Source organism: Rhineura floridana, chromosome 6, assembly GCF_030035675.1.
Source record: "Rhineura floridana isolate rRhiFlo1 chromosome 6, rRhiFlo1.hap2, whole genome shotgun sequence".
Taxonomy (NCBI): domain Eukaryota; kingdom Metazoa; phylum Chordata; class Lepidosauria; order Squamata; family Rhineuridae; genus Rhineura; species Rhineura floridana.
In genome coordinates, this window is record NC_084485.1 from 4,566,286 (window position 1) to 4,587,463 (window position 21,178).

A 21,178-nucleotide genomic window follows, 5' to 3' on the forward strand; every position below is an offset into this window, starting at 1 on the left:
GGGGACAAGATGGAACCCTGCGGCACCCACAGCACAACTGCCAGGGGGGCAAAAGATAATCACCCAATGCTATTATCTCAAAACAACCCTGGAGGTACAATCGGAACCACTGTAAAACAGTGCCTCCAATATCCATCTCGCTATGTTGGCTCAAGAGGATACCATGGCCAATGGTATCAAAAGCCACTGAGAAATCAAGTAAGAGTAACAGGGTCACACTCCCCCTATCCTTCTCCTGATAAAGGTCATCCATCAGAGCAACAAAGGCCGATTCAGTCCCATAACCAGGCCTGAACCCAGATTGGAATGAGTCAAAATAATCTGTTTCATTCAAGCATACTTGCAATTATTGCACCCAACCCTGTCAATCACCTTCCCTAAAAAGGGAGTATTTGTGACCGGGTGGTAATTGTCACAAACCAATGGGTCCAGGGTGGGCTGTTTCAGGAGTGGTCGGATCACCGCCTCTTTCAGGGTGGCTGGAACGACCTGTTGACCACACTCTAGATCCACTCAGTCAAACCTCCTTGGTAAATTTTAATAAGGCAAGAAGGGTAAGGGTCAAGAGAACACATCGTTGGCCGCATCATCGCAAGCACCTTGTCCATATCATCAAGGCTCATCAACTGAAACCGATCCAAAGAAGTTGCAGCAGACATTGCACTGGATACTTCACTGGGACTATAGTAGATGTGGATTGGGCATCAAGATTGCTACAGAGGTGAGCAACTTAACCTTCAAATTGCATTGCAAACAATTCACAGTGGGCCTCCGAAGGGTCTAAAATTCCATTTCCTGGAGTTGGTGTCAACAGACCCCTGAGAATACAGAAAAGCTCCACTGGATTGCTACTTGAGGATGCGATAGTGGTACAGACGGTGGCCTTCTTCACTTCCCTCACCACTACACATCAGGCACAGTTACAATGTTTTACTTGTGTCCGATCAGCCTCACAGCACATCTTTCGCCACTTGTGCTCTAGCCGTTGTGCAGACAGCTTCCCTTCCCTTAGCTCACTGGTGTACCAAGGTGCAAACTAGGCTCCACAATGCCAGAGACGGCGCTCAAGGGCAAGCATGTAAACAGCCTGATGCACCTCGCTGTTCCACAGCATGACAAGGGCTTCAACAGGGTCACCTCTTCTATCTACTGGGAACACCCCCAGGGCATTCAGGAATCCAGTGGATTCCATTAGTCTCTGGGGGTGGACCAACTTTATCTGTCCACCACCCCTGCAGGGGAGGACTGGAGCCGTAAGTCTAAACTTCACCAGGAAGTTGTCTGATCATGACAATGGGGTGACATCCCCCACTCCCCATCTGCAGACCACCCCTTCCTCCATCTGGAGCAAAAACCAAGTGTGGTGTGCCCTGCCTTATGCATCACGCCATTGACAACCTGAAACAGCCTCATGGTCATCATGGAGGCCATGAAGTCCCCAGCCAGAACACTAGAGGCAGCCTCAGCGTGGGCACTGAAATCACCCAGGACTATAGTTCTGGGCTCCTCCAATACTACTGCCGAGATGGCCTCTGACAGCTCGGTGAGAGAAGCTACTGGGCAGCAGGGTGGACGGTACACCAGCAGGAACCCTAGTTTACTGTCTCTTTGGTCTGACATTAGGTGCAGGCCCTCACAGCCAGCTCCAAGACAGAGTGGTTCCTGGTGACAAAGATGGAAGTTCTGTAGACCACAGCAACTCCTCCCCCCTCGTCCCTGCAGCCTGTGTTGCTGTTGCACCAAGTATTCAGGTGGGCAAAGCTGGGTCAGATCAACTTCTCCCAGCTCACCCACCCAGGTCTCGGTAACGCACACCAAATCGCCACCCTTATCCATGATCAAATCTGGCATTAAACAGCAGCACACACAGGCCGCTGGGCACAGCAGATAAGCAATGAGGAACCCATCCATGGGAGGAGTGGGAGCAAGGAACAAGGCGCAGGCATGTCGCACACCGATACCGCAGCTTCAGCCACTGACACTGCAGTACACACAGGGAGAAGCGGACCAGAGCTTGATACCAGGCATTGTGGCCTTACCCAGATTTTCAGCTTTATATGTGATTGTCCGAGGATGGCAGAAGGGTAAGGAATAATACTCGTAAGGTAGCTGCGTTCGTGAACTGGTGAGCTTCACAGCCTGGAAGGAAATGAGAGAGATGCTGTCAGCAACCATCTTCCCAACTCCCCCAACAGCACTTTCCCACTTTCCATTTTTTCAACAGTAACATTTTTACCAATGCCGTGTTCCCTCTTCTTCCTCCACCAAGAGAAATTATGTATTGCCGAGGAAACAGACAAGACAGGATACTGGGCTTGAGACACCACTGGTTTAGCCCTATAATACCATTTTGTTTTGATTTTTGCTCAGGAGTTGACAAAACTTAATTAGCACTGGTTTCGAAGCTTCCAGGGCAAGATAAAACCCACAGTTTAGGGGGGGAAATGCAAAGAAAAGGGCCATGGGAGATTTGAGTCTAAGCTAGACCTGCCCCCAAGTGTCTGCAAACAGCCTCAGAACCATGGATTAATGGTCTTGGAGAACTTATCCTGTAGTACTTGATCCCACACACACACCTCAAAAATGCTGAAACACAGACAGAGGAAACCACTGCAGTTTTCAACTTGTTATCGCTGCAGGGAAAACATTCTGGGAACGGAACTGACTTTTTTTAAAAAAGGACCCACAATACTCAGAAAAATCCAGCATTTCTACAACGCTTTAGAGACGTAGACGTCAACCTTTTCAGACTTAAGATGAGGTTTTACCCCCAACCTGCAACATGGGTTCCAGTTTACTTTTCAATGTAAATGTCCCTTTTCTTGCACACCCTTTTTTTCCTGGCATATCTGGAAATGGAAATGGACTGCCTTCAAGTCGACCCCGACTGATGGCGGCCCTACGAATAGGGATTTCATGGCAAGCGGTGTTCAGAGGGGGTTTACCATTGCCTCCGTCTGAGGCTAGTCCTCCCCAGCTGGCTAGGGCCTGCTCAGCTTGCCACAGCTGCACAAGCCAGCCCCTTCCTTGTCCGCAACTGCCAGCTGGGGGGCAACTGGGCTCCTTGGGACTATGCCGCTTGCCCACGGCTGCACAGGTGGCAGGGCACGTAGCTCCTGAGCCACTCGCTGTGGGGGTGATCTTTAGCTGGCCCTTGACACCCAGGAGACACGAGCGGGTATTTGAACTCACGGACTCTGGACTCCCAGCCAGGCTCTCCTCCCCACTGTGCTATGCCAAATTGTTCCTGGCATATCTACACACATCAAATCTCTAGAGGAGGGGTGGTTATTGTGGTGGTCCTCGGATGTTGTTGGACTCTAATTCCCATCAGTCTCAGCCAGCATAGCCAACAGTCAAGGATGATGGGAGTCACAGTCCAACAACATTTGAAGATCATCAGGTTGCTTCTCCTGCTTTACAGCATTCAAAGCACCTGACATACATAATCATTACAACATCCCTGTAAGGTAGGTCAGTAAATTTTCTCCAAGATTTCACTGTTTCAGGACACCTCAAGCTTGTGGTGAGGCAAGACAGAAATGGTTTTAAATGAAAATAAATGCATATGGGAAACCCAAACCAGCCAAAGCTGAGAAATGTTTAGGTCCCATAAATGTCAAGGGGAACTCTCTTCTCACTGAAATGAAGGGGATATGAAAGAGTTTGACTTTGGTGAGATTGTGGCTATGATGCCAGTAAATTATGGTCTGCGATAAGGCAGTCAATGGGGATGTTACCACAGGATAAACAGCATGTAAACAGGCCCATAATCATTTGAGTCAGGCTCAAAGACGACTGTAGAAACAGGGGTCACAAAACTTTTTGGGCATGTCTGCAAACTGGAGGAACTACTATGGGCTCCACATGTGCGCTGTAACTTTTTCCTCATCAGCTGTAACCCATGCCCCAAATTACCACAGGCTTGGGGGGGGGAGCCTTCTACTGACTAAAGGAGGCTTCTTTCAATAGAGAGAAGGGTGGGGGGATAGGATCCTGTGGGCACTAGGAAAAGCCTTTGAGGGCCCATATGTGCCCAAGGTGGCAGGACATGCTATAGAACAGAGTTCACCAGCCTTTTTGAACCAGAGGGCACATTTCAAATTTTGAAAGAGTGCTGGCGTCACAATGGCTGCCCGGGGGCATGGCATAACACATAAAGTTAGAATCATGGTGAAGCTTTCCCCATAATTGTAGTTCCATACTAGAAAAGGCTTGACCTGTTGAACTTCTGCCTGCCATACAGCTGTTAAAGGCACAAGAACCCTGGTTTTCCCCCAGTGCCAACTTTAAACCAAAGCCTCTTTGCAGAGTTTTCACAATTGCCTTTTTGGGAGCAGGGGGATTTTTCAACATTCACCCACACTTATTGTGAAGTAGTATTTGTGCAAAATAACTTCTAGGCATCACCTGATCTCAGGCAAACCCAGCACAGGGAAGATGCATCCTGATTGCTAGGGGAAAAGGATGGGCAAAGTAGATTCCAAGGCCTAGAAAAAAAGACAGAAGCAGGAAAAGGACACTAAAAGGGAGGGCAAAACAGCTGCTCTTTAGGAACCCAGGGATTCATATTTCCTGGTCTCCAAACAACTCACTTATCAATTGCAGTTCTGACTTCACTTTTTGGCTAATAACGCCAACAGGCAAGAGTAGCCAGGCTGGCTCATTTCACATAAATTGCTTAGAAGCGTACTTGCATGCTTTGCTTCATAACTGTCTTTCTAGGAGGGCTAGAGACTTAAAAAAAAAAGCTCAGATTCTGGACTACCTGCTGATGGTCTCTGAAGGCCTTTGTGGATGCCATGGCACCTGCAGGCAACAGCTTGGTGACCTCCACAGTAGAACATCAGAGACGTATTACTCTCATTAGTGTCCGATAGCTACAACTCAACAAAAGATTCTTTGGAACTACTGGCATTACTTTGCACGGCACTCTCAAGTTATTTCAAGGTTCCCTCTAGGGATGACCCGCTGTTAATTTGACCTGTCAAATATTGTCAGTTGATCATCTAGTATTTGATCATGGTCAAATGTTTCCAAGAACTGCACTGTGTAGATGTCAGCCTACCTTTCCCCCCCTGAAATTTCATTATGGTATCCTTTTCTAACAGCAGCTTGACTGCTAACCGTACAGCAGTTGGGGCAAACTTAGATGCACAGCAAAGCGTCTCCTACTGGCTGCCTGCTGGTACTACAAGCATCTCCAAACAGGAAGAGAAGCATTCATCAGTGGCAACGGCCACTGTCAAGTGGGCAGAGGGTTGGTGTTCTGGCCTCAACACACGTTGAGGCAGAGCTTGGAAAAGTTACTTTTTTGAACTACAACTCCCATCAGCCCAATCCAGTGGCCATGCTGGCTGGGGCTGATGGGAGTTGTAGTTCAAAAAAGTAACTTTTCCAAGCTCTGCGTTGAGGTGTGTATCTATCCAGGCTGATAGACTCACATCCAATCCACACTTTACGTGACTTAAATCTTCTATTTTTATTGATGAACAATCTCGAACAGCAACCAATAAACACTTAACTGCACAAAGTTGATTAAGAGGATTCAGTTGAACAAAGTAGATGGAATGGGTGCGTGATGAAAAGATAATGCACAGCCAAGCCCTCCGAGCTGAGGAGAACCAGGCCTGAGGGAGGTTGTCTGCCTTCTAGAAAGAACCACCACAAAACATATAACTAAAGACCTTTTTCAGGGCAGCCAATCGAGGCATGATCACAGACAATCAGACCTAATCAGTTGCTAACAGATTTCCTGAAGAGAATTCTACCTACTAGCCTGCAAGCAGTATATTAAACAACAATGCGTAATTGGGGCGGAACAGATGGAACCAGGGAAATCCAGAGTCAAATCCTCGTTCAGATGTAAAGCTCATTAGATGACACTAAGCCAGTTAGCCTGCCTCCTGTGTGTGTATCTCACACAGCCTAAGAGAAACCTTTCTGAACTCCTTTAGGAGGAAGGGTAGGATGTAAATTTTATAAATAAAATAAATAGTAAATAATACACCTATGTATGCCACCCTGATTTCTGTGGGGGAAGGACAGAATAAAAAATTAACAAAATTAATCAAATAAAAAAGTTCTTATTCCTGTTTCACAGCAATGTTTTTTCTAACTGGCATAAGTATCATTGTTAATTATTATTTGACCACATATTTGACTTTTTTTTTTTTTGCTGATTAAGTGGCCAATTGCAGCTTCAGCCTACCTTGATTTCTACAGGAGCCTTTTGGTGGAAGTTGATGGGTGCGACCCCCGGCACGTAGAAGCAGCTCACCCCATGGCACAAAAGCAGTAGCACCAGCGGACACGTGAGCCTCTCCTGCAATGAGAAAGTGGATTTTGCCACCAGAGCCAAATACATTCACAGAGATGCAAGCAATTCCCAACACTGCTTAGCTGTTTGTTTTTTTAAAACACACAACAGGGCCACAAAGCTAGGCCAGTAATTTTGGTCAAATCTGCAAGAGCTGCAGAAGTGGCAGACAAAGGAAAACCAAGAGCAATATTCAATATTCTTGCTGCTACTAAAAAGGCTTCTTTCTTTAAAAGGGTGAGAGAATTCTAGCAGATGAGAGAGGAGCCAAGTACCAGACGCCGCCTCTTAGATGCACTCAAAGAGTTCAGGAATCTGGGCCCTGCCTTACAGCGTTATGCTCACTAATGAAAGCGAAACAGGATATCCAGGGTATCAAAGCATGGCTCTCAGGCCTCACTATTTCTTCTGCTGTCTTAACAAAAGGTGGAGAGAGAGAGAGAAATCCAGTCTACCACTTGATACAAGACAGGGGGGCCTCAGGACAGCCACGTTCAGCTCCCAGGCCTGGGATTCTTTAAAGTGACACACCACCAGCACACCCTTTTGCTACAACAGCCCACTTCTTCACGCATTTCAGCTCCAGGACAACTTGGGGAAAGGAGGAAAGAGGACACAAATTTGGCATGGGTCTCTAACAGCCTATTCTAAGCTCTAATACAAAGAAGACAAAGCTAACAGGTATCCATACAACATATAATGCAACTGCTCTGAGACATGGCAATAAAGAGAGTGGTCACCCAGCTACACAAAGACACTCACAAATTTTAACACATCAGCCGTTGCACAGTCTTCAAAAGCAGTAGGTAGAAAACAATTCCGTTCCAATATTTTATACCAGGAGCACACAAGAGTAGCAAAATAGTGTTTTTACAAGACACTGGCAGCCGCATGCACAAATTAATTGCAAGCAATCAGAGTCTCTGCTACCAGGGTCACCCACCTGTTTAGGGTAGTGGGCACATTTGGATTTTTGACCAACGTTCAAGAGCACCAACCGCTCTGGTTGTTTCTCTTTCCTGGATCAGCCCCCATCCCCACAAAAGAGCGCATTCACAACCTTCACTTTCCAAGCAATCTGGGTAAAACCCAGATCCAGTATAATAATCAATGTGAGCCTTGAAGGAGGAAGCAGGAAACAGTGTCAGTCTTCCAACTTCTTCCTCCAGCTCTATGTACTTCTCAAGCGAGAAAAAGATAATCAACCTCAGTAGTACCTCACAATTCAGGCGGCGGCAGCGGCGGTGGGGGCTCAGAGGATCTGCATCCACCAGGAAAGAACTCAAGGGTGTGGCGCTGTTTAAAGTTCTTGATAGTAAGAGCAGTTCAACAATGAACTGAGTTCAAGGCGCTGATTTTGGTGTATAAAGCTCTGTATAGCTTGGGACTAGGATACCTCGCCCCTTATATACCAAGTTAATCACTGAGCTCTGCAGGCTATGGCCTTCTGCAGATACCACCTTCTTATGAGGTCCATTCCACACAATATAGGAATCGGGTCTTTAGTGTTGTGCCCCTACCCTTCGGAATTTCCTCCCTTTAAATATTCGACAGCCTCCATCTCTGTTGGCTTTTCGCTGCCTACTGAAGATCTTCCTCTTCCAACAAGCCTCTTAAGCAGAGGCATTTTATCCCAGTCTGCATCTGTACAGGAACTGTTTTTAAGATAATGGTTTTATCGTTTGCTGTTTACCAGCCTGGGTTACTTTCAACAAGCCTTTTACGTAGAGACCTTATCCCAGTCTGCATCTGTGTTGGAATTGCTTTTTCATACATTTTTAAAGATTTTTTTAAAAAGATTTTTTAAAAGATGTTTGGTTTTAATATGTCTTTAAGGATGTTTGGTTTTAATATATTTTAAAGTCTGGTTTTATTATGTTTAAAGAGTGCTTTTGTTTGCCGCCCTGGGTTCCTACTGGGAGAAAGGGCAGGATATCACTCAATCAATCTTTGGGAAAAAGAGTGGGATATAAATGTAATTAATTAAATAAACAAGCAAGCAAACCATGAAAAAAATCCCCCCGGGAGTGGGTGGGTTCTCCCTCACAGGTGGCCTTCAAGCACAGGCTGGACAGCCATCTATTGGAAATACTCCAGCTTTGGATTTCTTCGATAACTGGAGGCAGGGGATACCACACAGAGTTGGCGGGGGTGTGGTAGTTATGATTCTATTTATTTATTATTTGATTTATATCCCACCCTTCCTCCCAGCAGGAGCCCAGGGCAGGAAAGGTGTGCTGAACCTATTATCAGAACCACAGATGCTGCTCTGAGTTTTCATAACCTATGGCAGTCTTCTCCAACCTCCCCAGAAGCTGGACTTCTGCTGCAGCCATGATGGCCAATGGTCAGGGATGACAGGAGTTATAGTCCAAAACATCTAGAAGGCATCAGGTTAGAGAAGGCTACTCCATGGGATATCTGTGGAACAGTGTCCTCCTTTACTCTGCCGAAGAGTTCTGCTGTTGTTATGGTTATGTGCCTTCAAGTTGACTGCGACTTATGGCAACCCTAAGTATCGGCGACCTCCAAGAGCATCTCTAAACCTCCATGTTCAGATCTTGTAAGTTCAGGTCTGTGGCTTCCTTGATGGAATCAATCCATCTCTTGTTTGGCCTTCCTCTTTTTCTACTCCCTTCTATTTTTCCCAGCATTATTGTCTTTTCTAATGAATCAGGTCTTCTCATTATGTGTCCAAAGTATGATAACCTCAGTTTCATCGTTTTAGCTTCTAATGACAGTTCTGGTTTAATTTGTTCTAACACCCAATTATTAGTCTTTTTTGCAGTCCATGGTATGCGCAAAGCTCTCCTCCAGCACCACATTTCAAATGAGTTGGTTTTTCTCTTATCAGCTTTTTTCAGTCCAACTTTCACGTCCAAACACAGAGATCGGGAATACCATGGTCTGAGTAAAGAGTTCTGTAAAGGAGTCCAAAAAAGCACCTTACCGGTCTTAAGGTGCTTTTCAGGAAGAGATGTTTGGCAGCTCATTTTAAACAGAGGCAAGATCTTGCCCAAGTCACATCCATTTAACAGAGCCTGAGGCAAAGTTCCTCACTGATTGTGTCCTGTGTAAATGTAATGCCTAAAAAAGTTTCCAAAAATGGATACAAAAAAGAAAAAACCTGAAGGGGATGGTCATACATAACTATTTAGATCTGTCTCAACCATTTAAAAAAATATTAAATGAATGCAAAGAGGTAAAACAAGTCATAATTATCTTATTTTCGAACAGAAAATATAAGTAACATGGTATTGCATGATTTATTATTATTATTATTATTATTAATTATATTTATATCCTGCCCTTCCTCCAAGCAGGAGCTCTGGGTGGCAAACTACTCAAAAGACATGCTGATGAACATTCAGAATACATCATACCATTGAATCGTAGAGTTGGAAGGGGCCTGTAAGGCCATCAAGCCCAACCCCCTGCTGAATGCAGGAATCCAAATCAAAGCATTCCCGACAGGTGCCTGCCCAGCTGCCTTTAACGTCTCCAGTGCTGGAGAGCCCACCACCTCCCTGGGTCATTGGCTCCATTGTCGTACTGCTCTAACAGCTAGGAAGCTTTTCCTGATGTTCAGCTGAAATCTGGCTTCCTGTAACTTGAGCCCATTATTCCATGTCCTGCCCTCTGGGATGATCGAGAAGAGACCCTGACCCTCCTCTGTGTGACAACCTTTCAAGGACTTAAAGAGTGCTATCCTATCTCCCCTCAATCTTCTCTTTTCAAGGCTAAACATGCCCAGTTATTTCAGTCTCTCCTCATAGGGCTTTGTTTCCAGTCCCCTGATCATCCTTGTCGCCCTCCACTGAACTCATTTCAGTTTGTCTGCATCCTTCTTAAAGTGCGCGTCCAGAAATGGACACAATACTCAAGATGAGGCCTAACCAGTGTCAAATAGAGAGGGACTAATACTTCACGCGATTTTGAAACTATACGTCTGCTAATGTGCCTAAAAAGCATTTGCTTTTTTTCCACCACATCACACCATTGGCTCGTATTCAGCTTACGATCAACAACGATCCCAAGAGCCTTCTCACATGCAGTATTGCTGAGCCAAGTATCCCCCATCTTGTAACTGTGCACTTGGTTTCTTTTTCCTACAGTGACTTGCAAAAGTAATCAGACCCCTGACCAATGCTCTCACATTACTACATTACAAATGGTACATTGTAATTTCGTTCTGTATTTTATTTTGAAACACTGAAACTCAAAATCAATTATTGTAAGGTAACATCGGTTTTATGTTGGGAAATGTTTGTAAGAAACATAAAAAACTGAAACATGTTGCTTGTATAAGTATTTAACCCCTGCACTGTGGAAGCTCTCAGTTTACACAGATGAAAGAAATTGCCCTATCGAGGACACAATTACCTTACCATTGGCTTCCAACTGTGAACCATTAAAGTTGCTGTCACATTGTCAGGGTAAAACCCCCACTGTTGAAGGATCATTGGCCAGGCTGTGGATCTGAAAGAAAATGAAGACCAAAAGAGCATTCTACAGAAGTGAGAGATAATGTAATACAAATGCATAGATTAGGAAAAGGGTACAAGATAATATCCAAGTGTTTGGATATCCCAGTGAGCACAGCTGAATCAATAACTGGGGAGTGGAAGCTGCATCACACCACCCAAGCACCTCCAAGAAAAGGCTGTCCCTCAAAACTCAGCACTTGAACAAGGAGGAGACTTGTGAGAGAAGCTACGGAGAGGCCAACAATCACTTTGAAGGAGCTACAGAGTTCAGTGGCTGGGAGTGGAGTAATGGTCAACCATAAGAACATAAGAACATAAGAAGAGCCTGCTGGATCAGGCCAGTGGCCCATCTAGTCCAGCATCCTGTTCTCACAGTGGCCTACCAGGTGCCTGGGGGAAGAGCTCTGCATAACACTGGCCTGTATGGGAAGGTGGCAAGAAACAAGCCATTACTCAAAAAGTACCATCTGAAAGCACGTCTGGAGTTTGCCAAAAAGCATGAGAGTGCCTCAGCTGCGATGTGGGAAAAGGTGTTGTGGTCTGATCAGACCAAGATAAAGCTTTTTGGCCAAAACTCAAAGCGCTATGTGTGGCACAAACCTAACACTGCCCATGCCTCAAGACACACCATCCCTACAGTGAAGTATGGTGGTGGCAGCATCATGCTGTGGGGATGCTTTTCATCAGCAGGGACCGCGTATCTTGTTAAAATTGAAGGAAGAATGGATGGAGCAAAATGACAAGGAAATACTGCAAGAGAACCTGCTTCAGTCCACTACAAAACGGAAGCTTGTGAGGAAATTCCCTTTCCAGCAGGACAATGGTCCCAAGCACAAGGCCAAAGCAACATTGCAGTGGCTCAAGAACAAAAAGGTGAATGTCCTACAGTGGCCCAGTACTGATCTCAATCCCACTGAGAATCTGTGGCTGTCTTTGAAAATTGCAGTTCACAAGCAACGTCCAGCCAGCCTGAACGACCTGGAGCAAATCTGCCAAAAAGAATGGGCCAAAATCCCTCCAACACTGTGTGCAAAGCTGGTACGTACCTACCCCAAAAGACTTAAAGCTGTTATTGCAGCGAAAGGTAATAATAATGTGTGGGGGTTGAATACTTATACAAGCAACATATTTCAGTTTTTCTTACAAACATTTCCCAACATAAAACCAATGTCACCTTACAATAAATGATTTTGAGTTTCAGTGTTTCAAAATAAAACATACAGAATGAAATTACAATGTACCATTTGTAATTCAGTAATATGAGAGCATCGGTCAAGGGTCTGATTACTTTTGCAAGGCACTGTAGGTATAGACCTTTCCACTTATCCCTGTTAAATTTAATTCTGTTGTTTTCAGCACAATGCTCCAGCCTATCAGGCCAATGAGCCATCTAGTCCAACACCCTATTCTCATAGTGGACAACCAACTGCTCATGGGAAACCTGCAAGCAGGACCTGAGTGCAAAGAGGAGACCTTGATGGTCTTCTAGTCCAGGGCCCCACCCAGTACAAAAATATTACATCTACAGCCTCCCTGATAACTGTCCAGCCTCTGCTTACATATCTCCATCAAAAAGCTCAGCCACCCTGAAGGCAGTCTGTTCCCTATCAAACAGTTCTTACATTTAGACAAAACCTGCTTCCTTGCAATTTCCTAACCTCTGGAGCAAGCACAATTATAGGCATGCTTACTCAAAAAGTAAGTTCCACTGTATGCACTGGGGCTTCCTAACGTGATGCCCTCAGAACCCGCTGGGAAAGTGTTGGGACAACTGATGAATGGTATGGCCTACCTTGGAGAGTCTCTTCACGCTCCCAAAAAACTGTTCACAAAAGCTTTATCAAATTATGCATTACGTGGAAAAAGTGGAGGTAAGTTTATGGAACTGATTGGCAAGCGATTCAGGCCAGACAAAAGCAAGCACTTTTGCACACTGTGTATAGTTAATTTATGGAATCTGATGCCACAAGGTCTAGAGATGACTGCTAGCTTGGAGGAATGGGTGAAACATTCAATTCAGTTTGCATTTCAAGCCAAATACATCAAATACACACTTTCTGAAGCAATATGAGAACCAAACCACAGTCATCCTTTGACATTTGCACTTATTTGAATTTTGCAATACAGTTCACCAACCAATGTTTTCAAAAACACATTAGGGGGAAATGTGCAAAATGCATTATATAATGCAAAAGTGCTTGCAACAATTTGTACATTTTTCAAAACTGCATACAAAAAAGTGTTTATTAGGAGAAATTTACACTAAAATGCTAGAGAATTTTCCTGAGGATTTTTCGAAATAAACAAATTTGCAAATCGCTGCAGAAATGTGGAGAACTGAGTTTCAAGTTAGAAACATAAGAAACAGAGAGAACTGAAATTTACAGATCTTTCCATCCGTAATGGTTTGAAAAGCAAATTAGAGAAATTCATGGAAGAGAGCAGACAGATCAATGACTATCGGGGATCTCCATGTTCAGAGCAAAAATGCTACTGAATACCAGTTGCTGGAGAACAACAGGAGAAGAATGCCCCGCTGTCTTTCCCAAAGTCTCTAGCTGGCCTAGAGATGAACTTCTGGTCTTGCATTTACCAGAATAAGGCTTCCCCTCCCCCACCCATCCCAGATAATCCTCTGTAGGAAGTAGATGAGCTAACTCTTACATATCTTCTCGCATCACTACCAATTACAACTTGTAGAAATAACATTCTTGGTAAGTTACAGTAGAGGGAAATAACTGTGTCACAGAACTAGAATACCTGCTACACAGAACTGTTTGCCTTTCTCCCTGTGGGCTCAGTCTTGAGAAGATCAAGTGACCACAAAGTGCACAGCCCAACATAATTCCATTGCCATGACTCTGAGCCCATTAAGTTCAAGCCCTTATGATTCTTATCAATTTATGACAGTTTTGGTGTGCATTGCATTGAAACTCGGCACTTCTGGTTGCTAGTGTGCAGAACAGAAAGCAATGCTACACCTCCGTCTCCAGAAAGTGGCACAAACACTAGCAAGTGGCCCAAACACAGAGTTTGCAAAGAACATGAACTCTGTCTCAGGCTGTGCAAGTAATTCCTGCAGCATGGGGGACAATGTGGATCAAGAGCATAGCAATTCAATTTCCTACAGGCAGAAATACCATCCCAGCTTGTCACACACTAACAATTTCCTAAGTTGGCAGGAGCCTTGGGCTAGAGCTGTCTAAATACAGCAGGAGCCCTCAAAAGGGCAACCTTCCCCTAAGGCACAGAGCCACCCCAGCCAGCGTAATCTAGCTGTATGAAACAAGCTCTCCAGTGACAGATGTGGGATTCAAGACTGGGACACACACGGTCCCTCAGCAGAAGGAGGGAACAATCAGGCAACCTTCTGAAAAGCACCAAGCTGGGAATGAGAAAGGGTTTCCCAACAGCAGCAGGCATTGCATTTTTTCTTCCCCAGGTGTCAGCTTTCCAGTTGTGGGCTACTAGCCATTTGGAGTCCTCTCAGCACCGCCAGCATGTTGTTGTCAGGGCGGCAGTCATTCAGGGTCTCAGGGGGGTCTTAGACCCTTTACTTTTGGGGGAGCAGGGTCCCTATGTCTACAGCATCCTACGAGACAATCAGCATGAGAGGAGAGAGTGTTAGCCACTGAGAAGAGTCTTCTAACATGCTTCCTTGTCCTTTCCTGTTGATTGGAGCCAAACAGAGTGAAAGGAGGCGAGTCTGCCACTGAGAAGAAACTTCTCAACAGCTAAAACTCTCCCCATTCATGCTTATTATCTCCTAGGAATATCTGTTGTTATGGGAGAAGGCACTAACAAGGATCTCATTCTCAACCCAGCAACAAAAAAGGGTGGCTGTGCCTATCATGACGGGGCCCTGCACTTCTGAATCTGCTGCTGTTCTGCTGGCTGTTGTTAAGGTCTTCCTGTATTTTCCGCTCGTCACACGGAAGTATCTCAAAGCGGCATACAAAGCAAGAACAGAGTTAAGAAGAAAGAGGTCAGGAGCTTCCGCCTCGGGGCTCTTGAGGAAGCCCGGCCGCCCGCCCCGGTCTCCGCTGAGGGGGAGCGCTCGGCGCTGTACAGCGGAAAGCCGGCGCGGCGCGGCCTCTGCCCAACGACCCCCGCCAACCTAGTGGGAAGAAAGCAATGGGCGCGCAGAGGAGGGGAGGGCAACCGAGAGGGTCCCGTCAGGCGCCCCCCGCCCCGAGGCGCCCCCCCGGACTCGCAGCCCCCCGCCCCTTTCTCCTCAGAGGCTTCCCCCTCCCCTCAGAAAGGCGGGAAGGGGAGGCTGCGGGGACGAGGAGGAGGAGGGGGTCCCGGCCTCCACACTCACCAGCGCCCCTGCCGCCGCCATCTTGGATCCACGTGTCACTGCTGACGTCAGAGGAAGTGGCTCGCGGTTGGCCGAGGCGACTTAGCTCCATTGAGACGCCGACAGGCCGCGGCTGGGTAAGGTCTCCCTGCGCGGTATCGGCCTCTGTCATTCTCTCCGCTTGCTCCGCTCTCTCCCCTAGAAACGGCAGTGTCTTTCTCCTCTAAGGAAACGTCATCTCGCGCGAAGAGTTTGATCATTGTTTTTTTTCGGGGGGCGGGAAGAGATAAAGTGACCCTTTTCCCGCATCCCCATCTTGGTTATTGGCGGGACGGACCTCCCCCCCATCTTCACTGAGGGCGAGGAGACGTCAAGCGCGGCGCCATCTTTCTCGTGGGTGAAACCGCCAAGTTTGACCGAAGCGCCCTCTTTACTAATGGCAAACGTACCTTCAGGCAGCACCGAGCGCCGTGACTGTTGAGGGCATCTTGATCCACGAGACAGTAAAGCTGGCGGGGGGGGGGGTAATCGCCATCTTTGATAAGGGCGGGAGGCCTGTTGCGGCAGAGGGCCTGCGTTTCTGGGCACCGTTATTCCCGAGGGATGTTTGACTTAAAGGGCTGACCTCCAAATATCCACTGGATTGTCCCCCAATCCTCTGTACCAGATTTGGGGGGCTCATAGCAGCTGCAAGAGAAAGAGATATAAGAACATTGGTCCATCCCAAAACATTTCCCCCCCACAGACCACTTGAAAATTGCTGAGGGTCTTGGTGGATCACTTAATGATTTTTCTGCCTGTTGTAGCACTTGTAGCAGGCTGCGCTAGATGCTGTATGATTTTTAATTGTATTTTAATTGCTTTTATTTCTTATATTGTATTCTATTGTATTCCTAGGGGCTCCAGCCCTGCTTGTTTTGCTCTCCAACCTTGCCTACCCCCTGGGCCGCCAGAGCTCCCCTTCTCCACCCGCAGCCCAGGGGTTGCCAGAGCTCCCCTCCCCTTCCACCCCCATTCCAGCAGTTGTCAAGGCCGGCCTCCCACCCACCTGGTGAGGCCAAGCTCTGGGCCCAATCTTTTTTTTTTTTAAGAGATGCTTTGCCATCACTGTGTGACAGCATAACGACATACAAAAACATAATCTAGAGAGACAATTTGCATTCAATAGAATTCCAATTATAATACAAAAAATACAATATATAAGAAATAAAAGAAGAGCCCTATTCCAAAAGATTAGAGAAATTAAAGGAAAATTCAAACCAAGAGTAGGAATGTTGAATAATCAACAGGGGAAACACACTGACTGACCGAGATGAAATAAAAAGAAGATGGAAGCAATACACTGAAGAACTATAAAAGAGATGCAAGGATGACAGATTCATTCATGGAGGAACAGTATGATGAAGAACCAGAAATTTTAGAATGTGAGGTGAAAGCGTCTTTTAAAAAAAGACAAATAATTGGGTGTTAGAACAAATTAAACCAGAACTATCACTACAAGCTAAAATGATGTTATCATACTTTGGACACATAATGGGAAGACATGATTCACTAGAAAAGACAATAATGCTGGGAAAAACAGCAGGGAGTAGAGAAAGAGGAAGGCCAAAGAAGAGATGGATTGATTCCATCAAGGAAGCCACATAGGGTCTCCACAAGTCGTAATCGACTTGAAGGCACAAAACTTAGTTGGTAGAGTACCAAAAGAAGTATGGATTGAAGTCGGAGACATTATCGGGGAAGAATGCAAAAAGACAATACCTCTAGTTAAGACCTCAATGGATGACTGACGAAAATCTTAAAAAGAGAAGGAAAGGAAAGCAAAAGTAGACAAAACCCCGGTCAGAACCCTAAATGCAATAATACAGCAACTAGTACGTAGGGACAAAGAACTATTATAATAGTTATTGTATAGAAATAGAAGATAATAAAAAAAGTAAAACCAGAGCCCTATTCCCAAATATTAGAGAAATTAAAGGGAAATTTAAACCAAGAGTAGGGATGTTGAATAATCAACAGGGAAACACACTGACTGACTGAGATGAAATAAAAGGAAGATGGAAGCAATACATTATATAAAAGTGATGGAAGGTTGGACAGATTTATTCACGGAGGGACTCTGATGAAGAACCAGAAATTTTAGAATGTGAGGTAAAAGCTGCTCTTAAATATGTAGAAGAAACAAAGCATCAGAAACAGATAGCATACCAATAGAGCTGCTACAAGTTACTGAGACTGAATCTGTCCAAATTTTGACAAAAATTTGTCAACAAATATGGAAAACTAAACAATGGCCCACAGACTGGAAGCGTTCAATATACATCCCAATTCCAAAGAAAGGGGATCCCAGGGAATGCAGTAATTATCGAACTATTGCCTTAATATCCCATGCAAGTAAAGTATTGCTCAATATTCTACACCAAAAGCTGTTGCCATATATGGAGTGAGAAGTGCCAGACGTCCAAGCTGGATTCAGAAAGGGAAGAGGCACCAGAGATCAATCGCAAACATACGTTGGATAATGGAACGGACCAAGGAATTTCAGAAGAAAATCACCCTGTGCTTTATAGATTACAGCAAAGCCTTTGACTGTATAGCTCATGAGAAACTATGGAATGCTTTAAAAGAAATGAGGTGCTGAGTTGAGACAATGAGAGCTGTTTGTGCCAAGGAAGCATCTTAGGTGCTAGCTGTCCCCCTAGACCAGGGTGGGGAACCTTTTTGGCTCCACAGGCCAGATCATTATTAGGATTGGCCTTGTGGACCAAATTTGATAGGTGGGCAGGGACACTCACCTGTCACAATGACATTAGGTTATTTGGCACTTGCAGGCCTTAAGACACTGCTAAAAAGGAGGTATTTTCTTTGTTTTAGCAACAGTTTCAAGGCAAACCCCTTCCTGTTTCAGTAAGGGGTTTGTATTGAATTCTGCCAAACTGAGCAGGATTTAACTGCTCACTCATCAGCTGAGCAGGTTGAGTGTTTTTTTTTTTTTTTAAACCAACTACATTGTTTGCACATGACACTTCCCTACAGGGAATTGGCTTGGCTTGTGCAACCAAACTGAGATGATTTAACTCCTGCTCACCAGCTGATGAGTAGGGGGGTTAAATCCTGCTGAGGCGGCCTACGCCACCCCCTGCCCATCAGTTAACACAATCAAGTAACAGGTAATATGTCAGTGTGGTTTTGGGGAAGGGGGACCAGAGGTTCCGCACTCCTGCCCTAGTCATCTGATGTGGACTTGGTCTCTTGGAGTCTTCAAGCAACACCTCCACCTATGCATCGATAAACAAATATTACAAAAACATCTATAAGCTGCTAATGACCTCCTTCCAAAGGGGAAGTACTGTGCCCCTGGCATTTCTTGAATCTACTTAGAGAAGTGGGTGTGCATAAAAAAATAGGTTAAAACCAACATTTTCAGCTGGGCTCAGAAACAATCAAACAGCCACTGAGGGCAAATGCTGGTGAATTTTATTCACTATGGCAGTTTTTGGTTAATAACCTGGCCAAAATATTCTGGTCCATTTGAGGTTTCTCTTTTCTGTGGTAATTCTGCCTTGCTGTAACTGAGAAGACGTGAATGATAACTTTTTCCAGAAGGGGAAACAGCTGATGTGCCAACTGAAGCTGATGAAAGGTGTTCCATTTCATGGATGCCAGTCAGGCATCCTGAATCAAATCTATATCTAATAGCACCTCCCCCACTAGCTGCTGACCTGATCTTTAAGGTGGAGGTCAATCCCATATTAGCACACAGTAAACACAACCTCAATAGTCTTTTAGTGTTACATTTGAAAAAGCTCATAGCTACACCCATGGGGCAGAATCTCCAGTATTTTAAGGCCTTCAAGTAAGAACCTGAAAACCTTCAGAAAAGCAAGTGCGGTGTCACATTAACTTTTGGCACTATAAGAACATAAGAAGAGCCTGCTGGGTCAGGCCAGTGGCCCATCTAGTCCAGCATCCTGTTCTCACAGTGGCCTACCAGGTGCCTGGGGGAAGCCCGCAAGCAGGACCCGAGTGCAAGAACACTCTCCCCTCCTGAGGCTTCCGGCAACTGGTTTTCAGAAGCATGCTGCCTCTGACTAGGGTGGCAGAGCACAGCCATCATGGCTAGTAGCCATTGATAGCCCTGTCCTCCATGAATTTGTCTAATCTTCTTTTAAAGCCATCCAAGCTGGTGGCCATTACTGCATCTTGTGGGAGCAAATTCCATAGTTTAACTATGCGCTGAGTAAAGAAGTACTTCCTTTTGTCTGTCCTGAATCTTCCAACATTCAGCTTCTTTGAATGTCCACAAGTTCTAGTATTATGAGAGAGGGAGAAGAACTTTTCTCTATCCGCTTTCTCAATGCCATGCATAATTTTATACACTTCTATCATGTCTCCTCTGACCCGCCTTTTCTCTAAACTAAAAAGCCCCAAATGCTGCAACCTTTCCTCGTAAGGGAGTCGCTCCATCCCCTTGATCATTCTGGTTGCCCTCTTCTGAACCTTTTCCAACTCTATAATATGCTTTCTGAGATGAGGCGACCAGAACTGTACACAGTATTCCAAATGCGGCCGCACCATAGATTTATACAACGGCATTATGATATCGGCTGTTTTATTTTCAATACCTTTCCTAATTATTGCTAGCATGGAATTTGCCTTTTTCACAGCTGCCGCACACTGGGTCAACATTTTCATCGTGCTGTCTACCACAACCCTGAGGTCTCTCTCCTGGTCGGTCACCGCCAGTTCAGACCCCATGAGCGTATATGTGAAATTCAGATTTTTTGCTCCAATATGCATAATTTTACACTTGTTTATATTGAATTGCATTTGCCATTTTTCCGCCCATTCACTCAGTTTGGAGAGATCTTTTTGGAGCTCTTCGCAATCCCTTTTTGTTTTAACAACCCTGAACAATTTAGTGTCGTCAGCAAACTTGGCCACTTCACTGCTCACTCCTAATTCTAGGTCATTAATGAACAAGTTGAAAAGTACAGGTCCCAATACCGATCCTTGAGGGACTCCACTTTCTACAGGCCTCCATTGGGAGAACTGTCCGTTTATTCCTACTCTCTGCTTTCTGCTTCTTAACCAATTCCTTATCCACAAGAGGACCTCTCCTCTTATTCCATGACTGCTAAGCTTCCTCAGAAGCCTTTGGTGAGGTACCTTGTCAAACGCTTTTTGAAAGTCCAAGTACACTATGTCCACTGGATCACCTCTATCTATATGCTTGTTGACACTCTCAAAGAATTCTAATAGGTTACTGAGACAGGACTTTCCCTTGCAGAAGCCATGCTGGCTCTGCTTCAGCAAGGCTTGTTCTTCTATGTGCTTAGTTAATCTAGCTTTCATAATACTTTCTACCAGTTTTCCAGGGACAGAAGTTAAGCTAACTGGCCTGTAATTTCCGGGATCCCCTCTGGATCCCTTTTTGAAGATTGGCGTTACATTTGCCACTTTCCAGTCCTCGGGCACGGAGGAGGACCCGAGGGACAAGTTACATATTTTAGTTAGCAGATCAGCAATTTCACCTTTGAATTCTTTGAGAACTCTCGGGTGGATGCCATCCGGGCCCGGTGATTTGTCAGTTTTTATATTGTCCATTAAGCTTAGAACTTCCTCTCTCGTCACCACTATTTGTCTTAGTTCCTCAGAATCCCTTCCTGCAAATGTTAGTTCAGGTTCAGGGATCTGCCCTATATCTTCCACTGTGAAGACAGATGCAAAGAATTCATTTAGCTTCTCTGCAATCTCCTTATCGTTCTTTAGTACACCTTTGACTGCCGTATCATCCAAGGGTCCAATTGTCTCCCTAGATGGTCTCCTGCTTTGAATGTATTTATAGAATTTTTTGTTGTTGGTTTTTATGTTCTTAGCAATGTGCTCCTCAAATTCTTTTTTAGCATCCCTTATTGTCTTCTTGCATTTCTTTTGCCAGAGTTTGTGTTCTATCAAGAACCACTATCAAGGTTGCAGATCCTTAAAAAAAAAACCCAAAAGAACTGTAGGCTCAGTGACTTGGCAGCATATCCCATGCAGGATGCAGTGACTTGCTTTTGAGCACATGAA

General features: G+C 45.2%; 1 protein-coding gene across 3 annotated transcripts in view; it reads right to left on the reverse strand.

Annotated features, from left to right (window-relative positions):
- Positions 1 to 15,402, reverse strand: part of TM9SF4 (transmembrane 9 superfamily member 4) — a 54,055-nt gene extending 38,653 nt beyond the window's left edge. The window contains exons 1-4 of one of the 3 annotated variants that reach the window (XM_061630804.1): positions 15,128 to 15,402; positions 10,708 to 10,798; positions 6,212 to 6,325; positions 2,040 to 2,139 (exon numbers count right to left, since the gene is read on the reverse strand). In XM_061630804.1, the coding sequence (XP_061486788.1) occupies positions 2,040 to 2,139; positions 6,212 to 6,325; positions 10,708 to 10,782 (289 nt within the window). In that variant the 5' untranslated portion in view covers positions 10,783 to 10,798; positions 15,128 to 15,402. Of the gene's footprint in view, positions 1 to 2,039; positions 2,140 to 4,410; positions 4,491 to 6,211; positions 6,326 to 10,707; positions 10,799 to 15,127 lie in introns of those variants that run through there. The other 2 variants (XM_061630806.1, XM_061630807.1) reach the window with 2 other exon arrangements.
- Between the last annotated feature and the right edge of the window lie 5,776 nt (positions 15,403 to 21,178).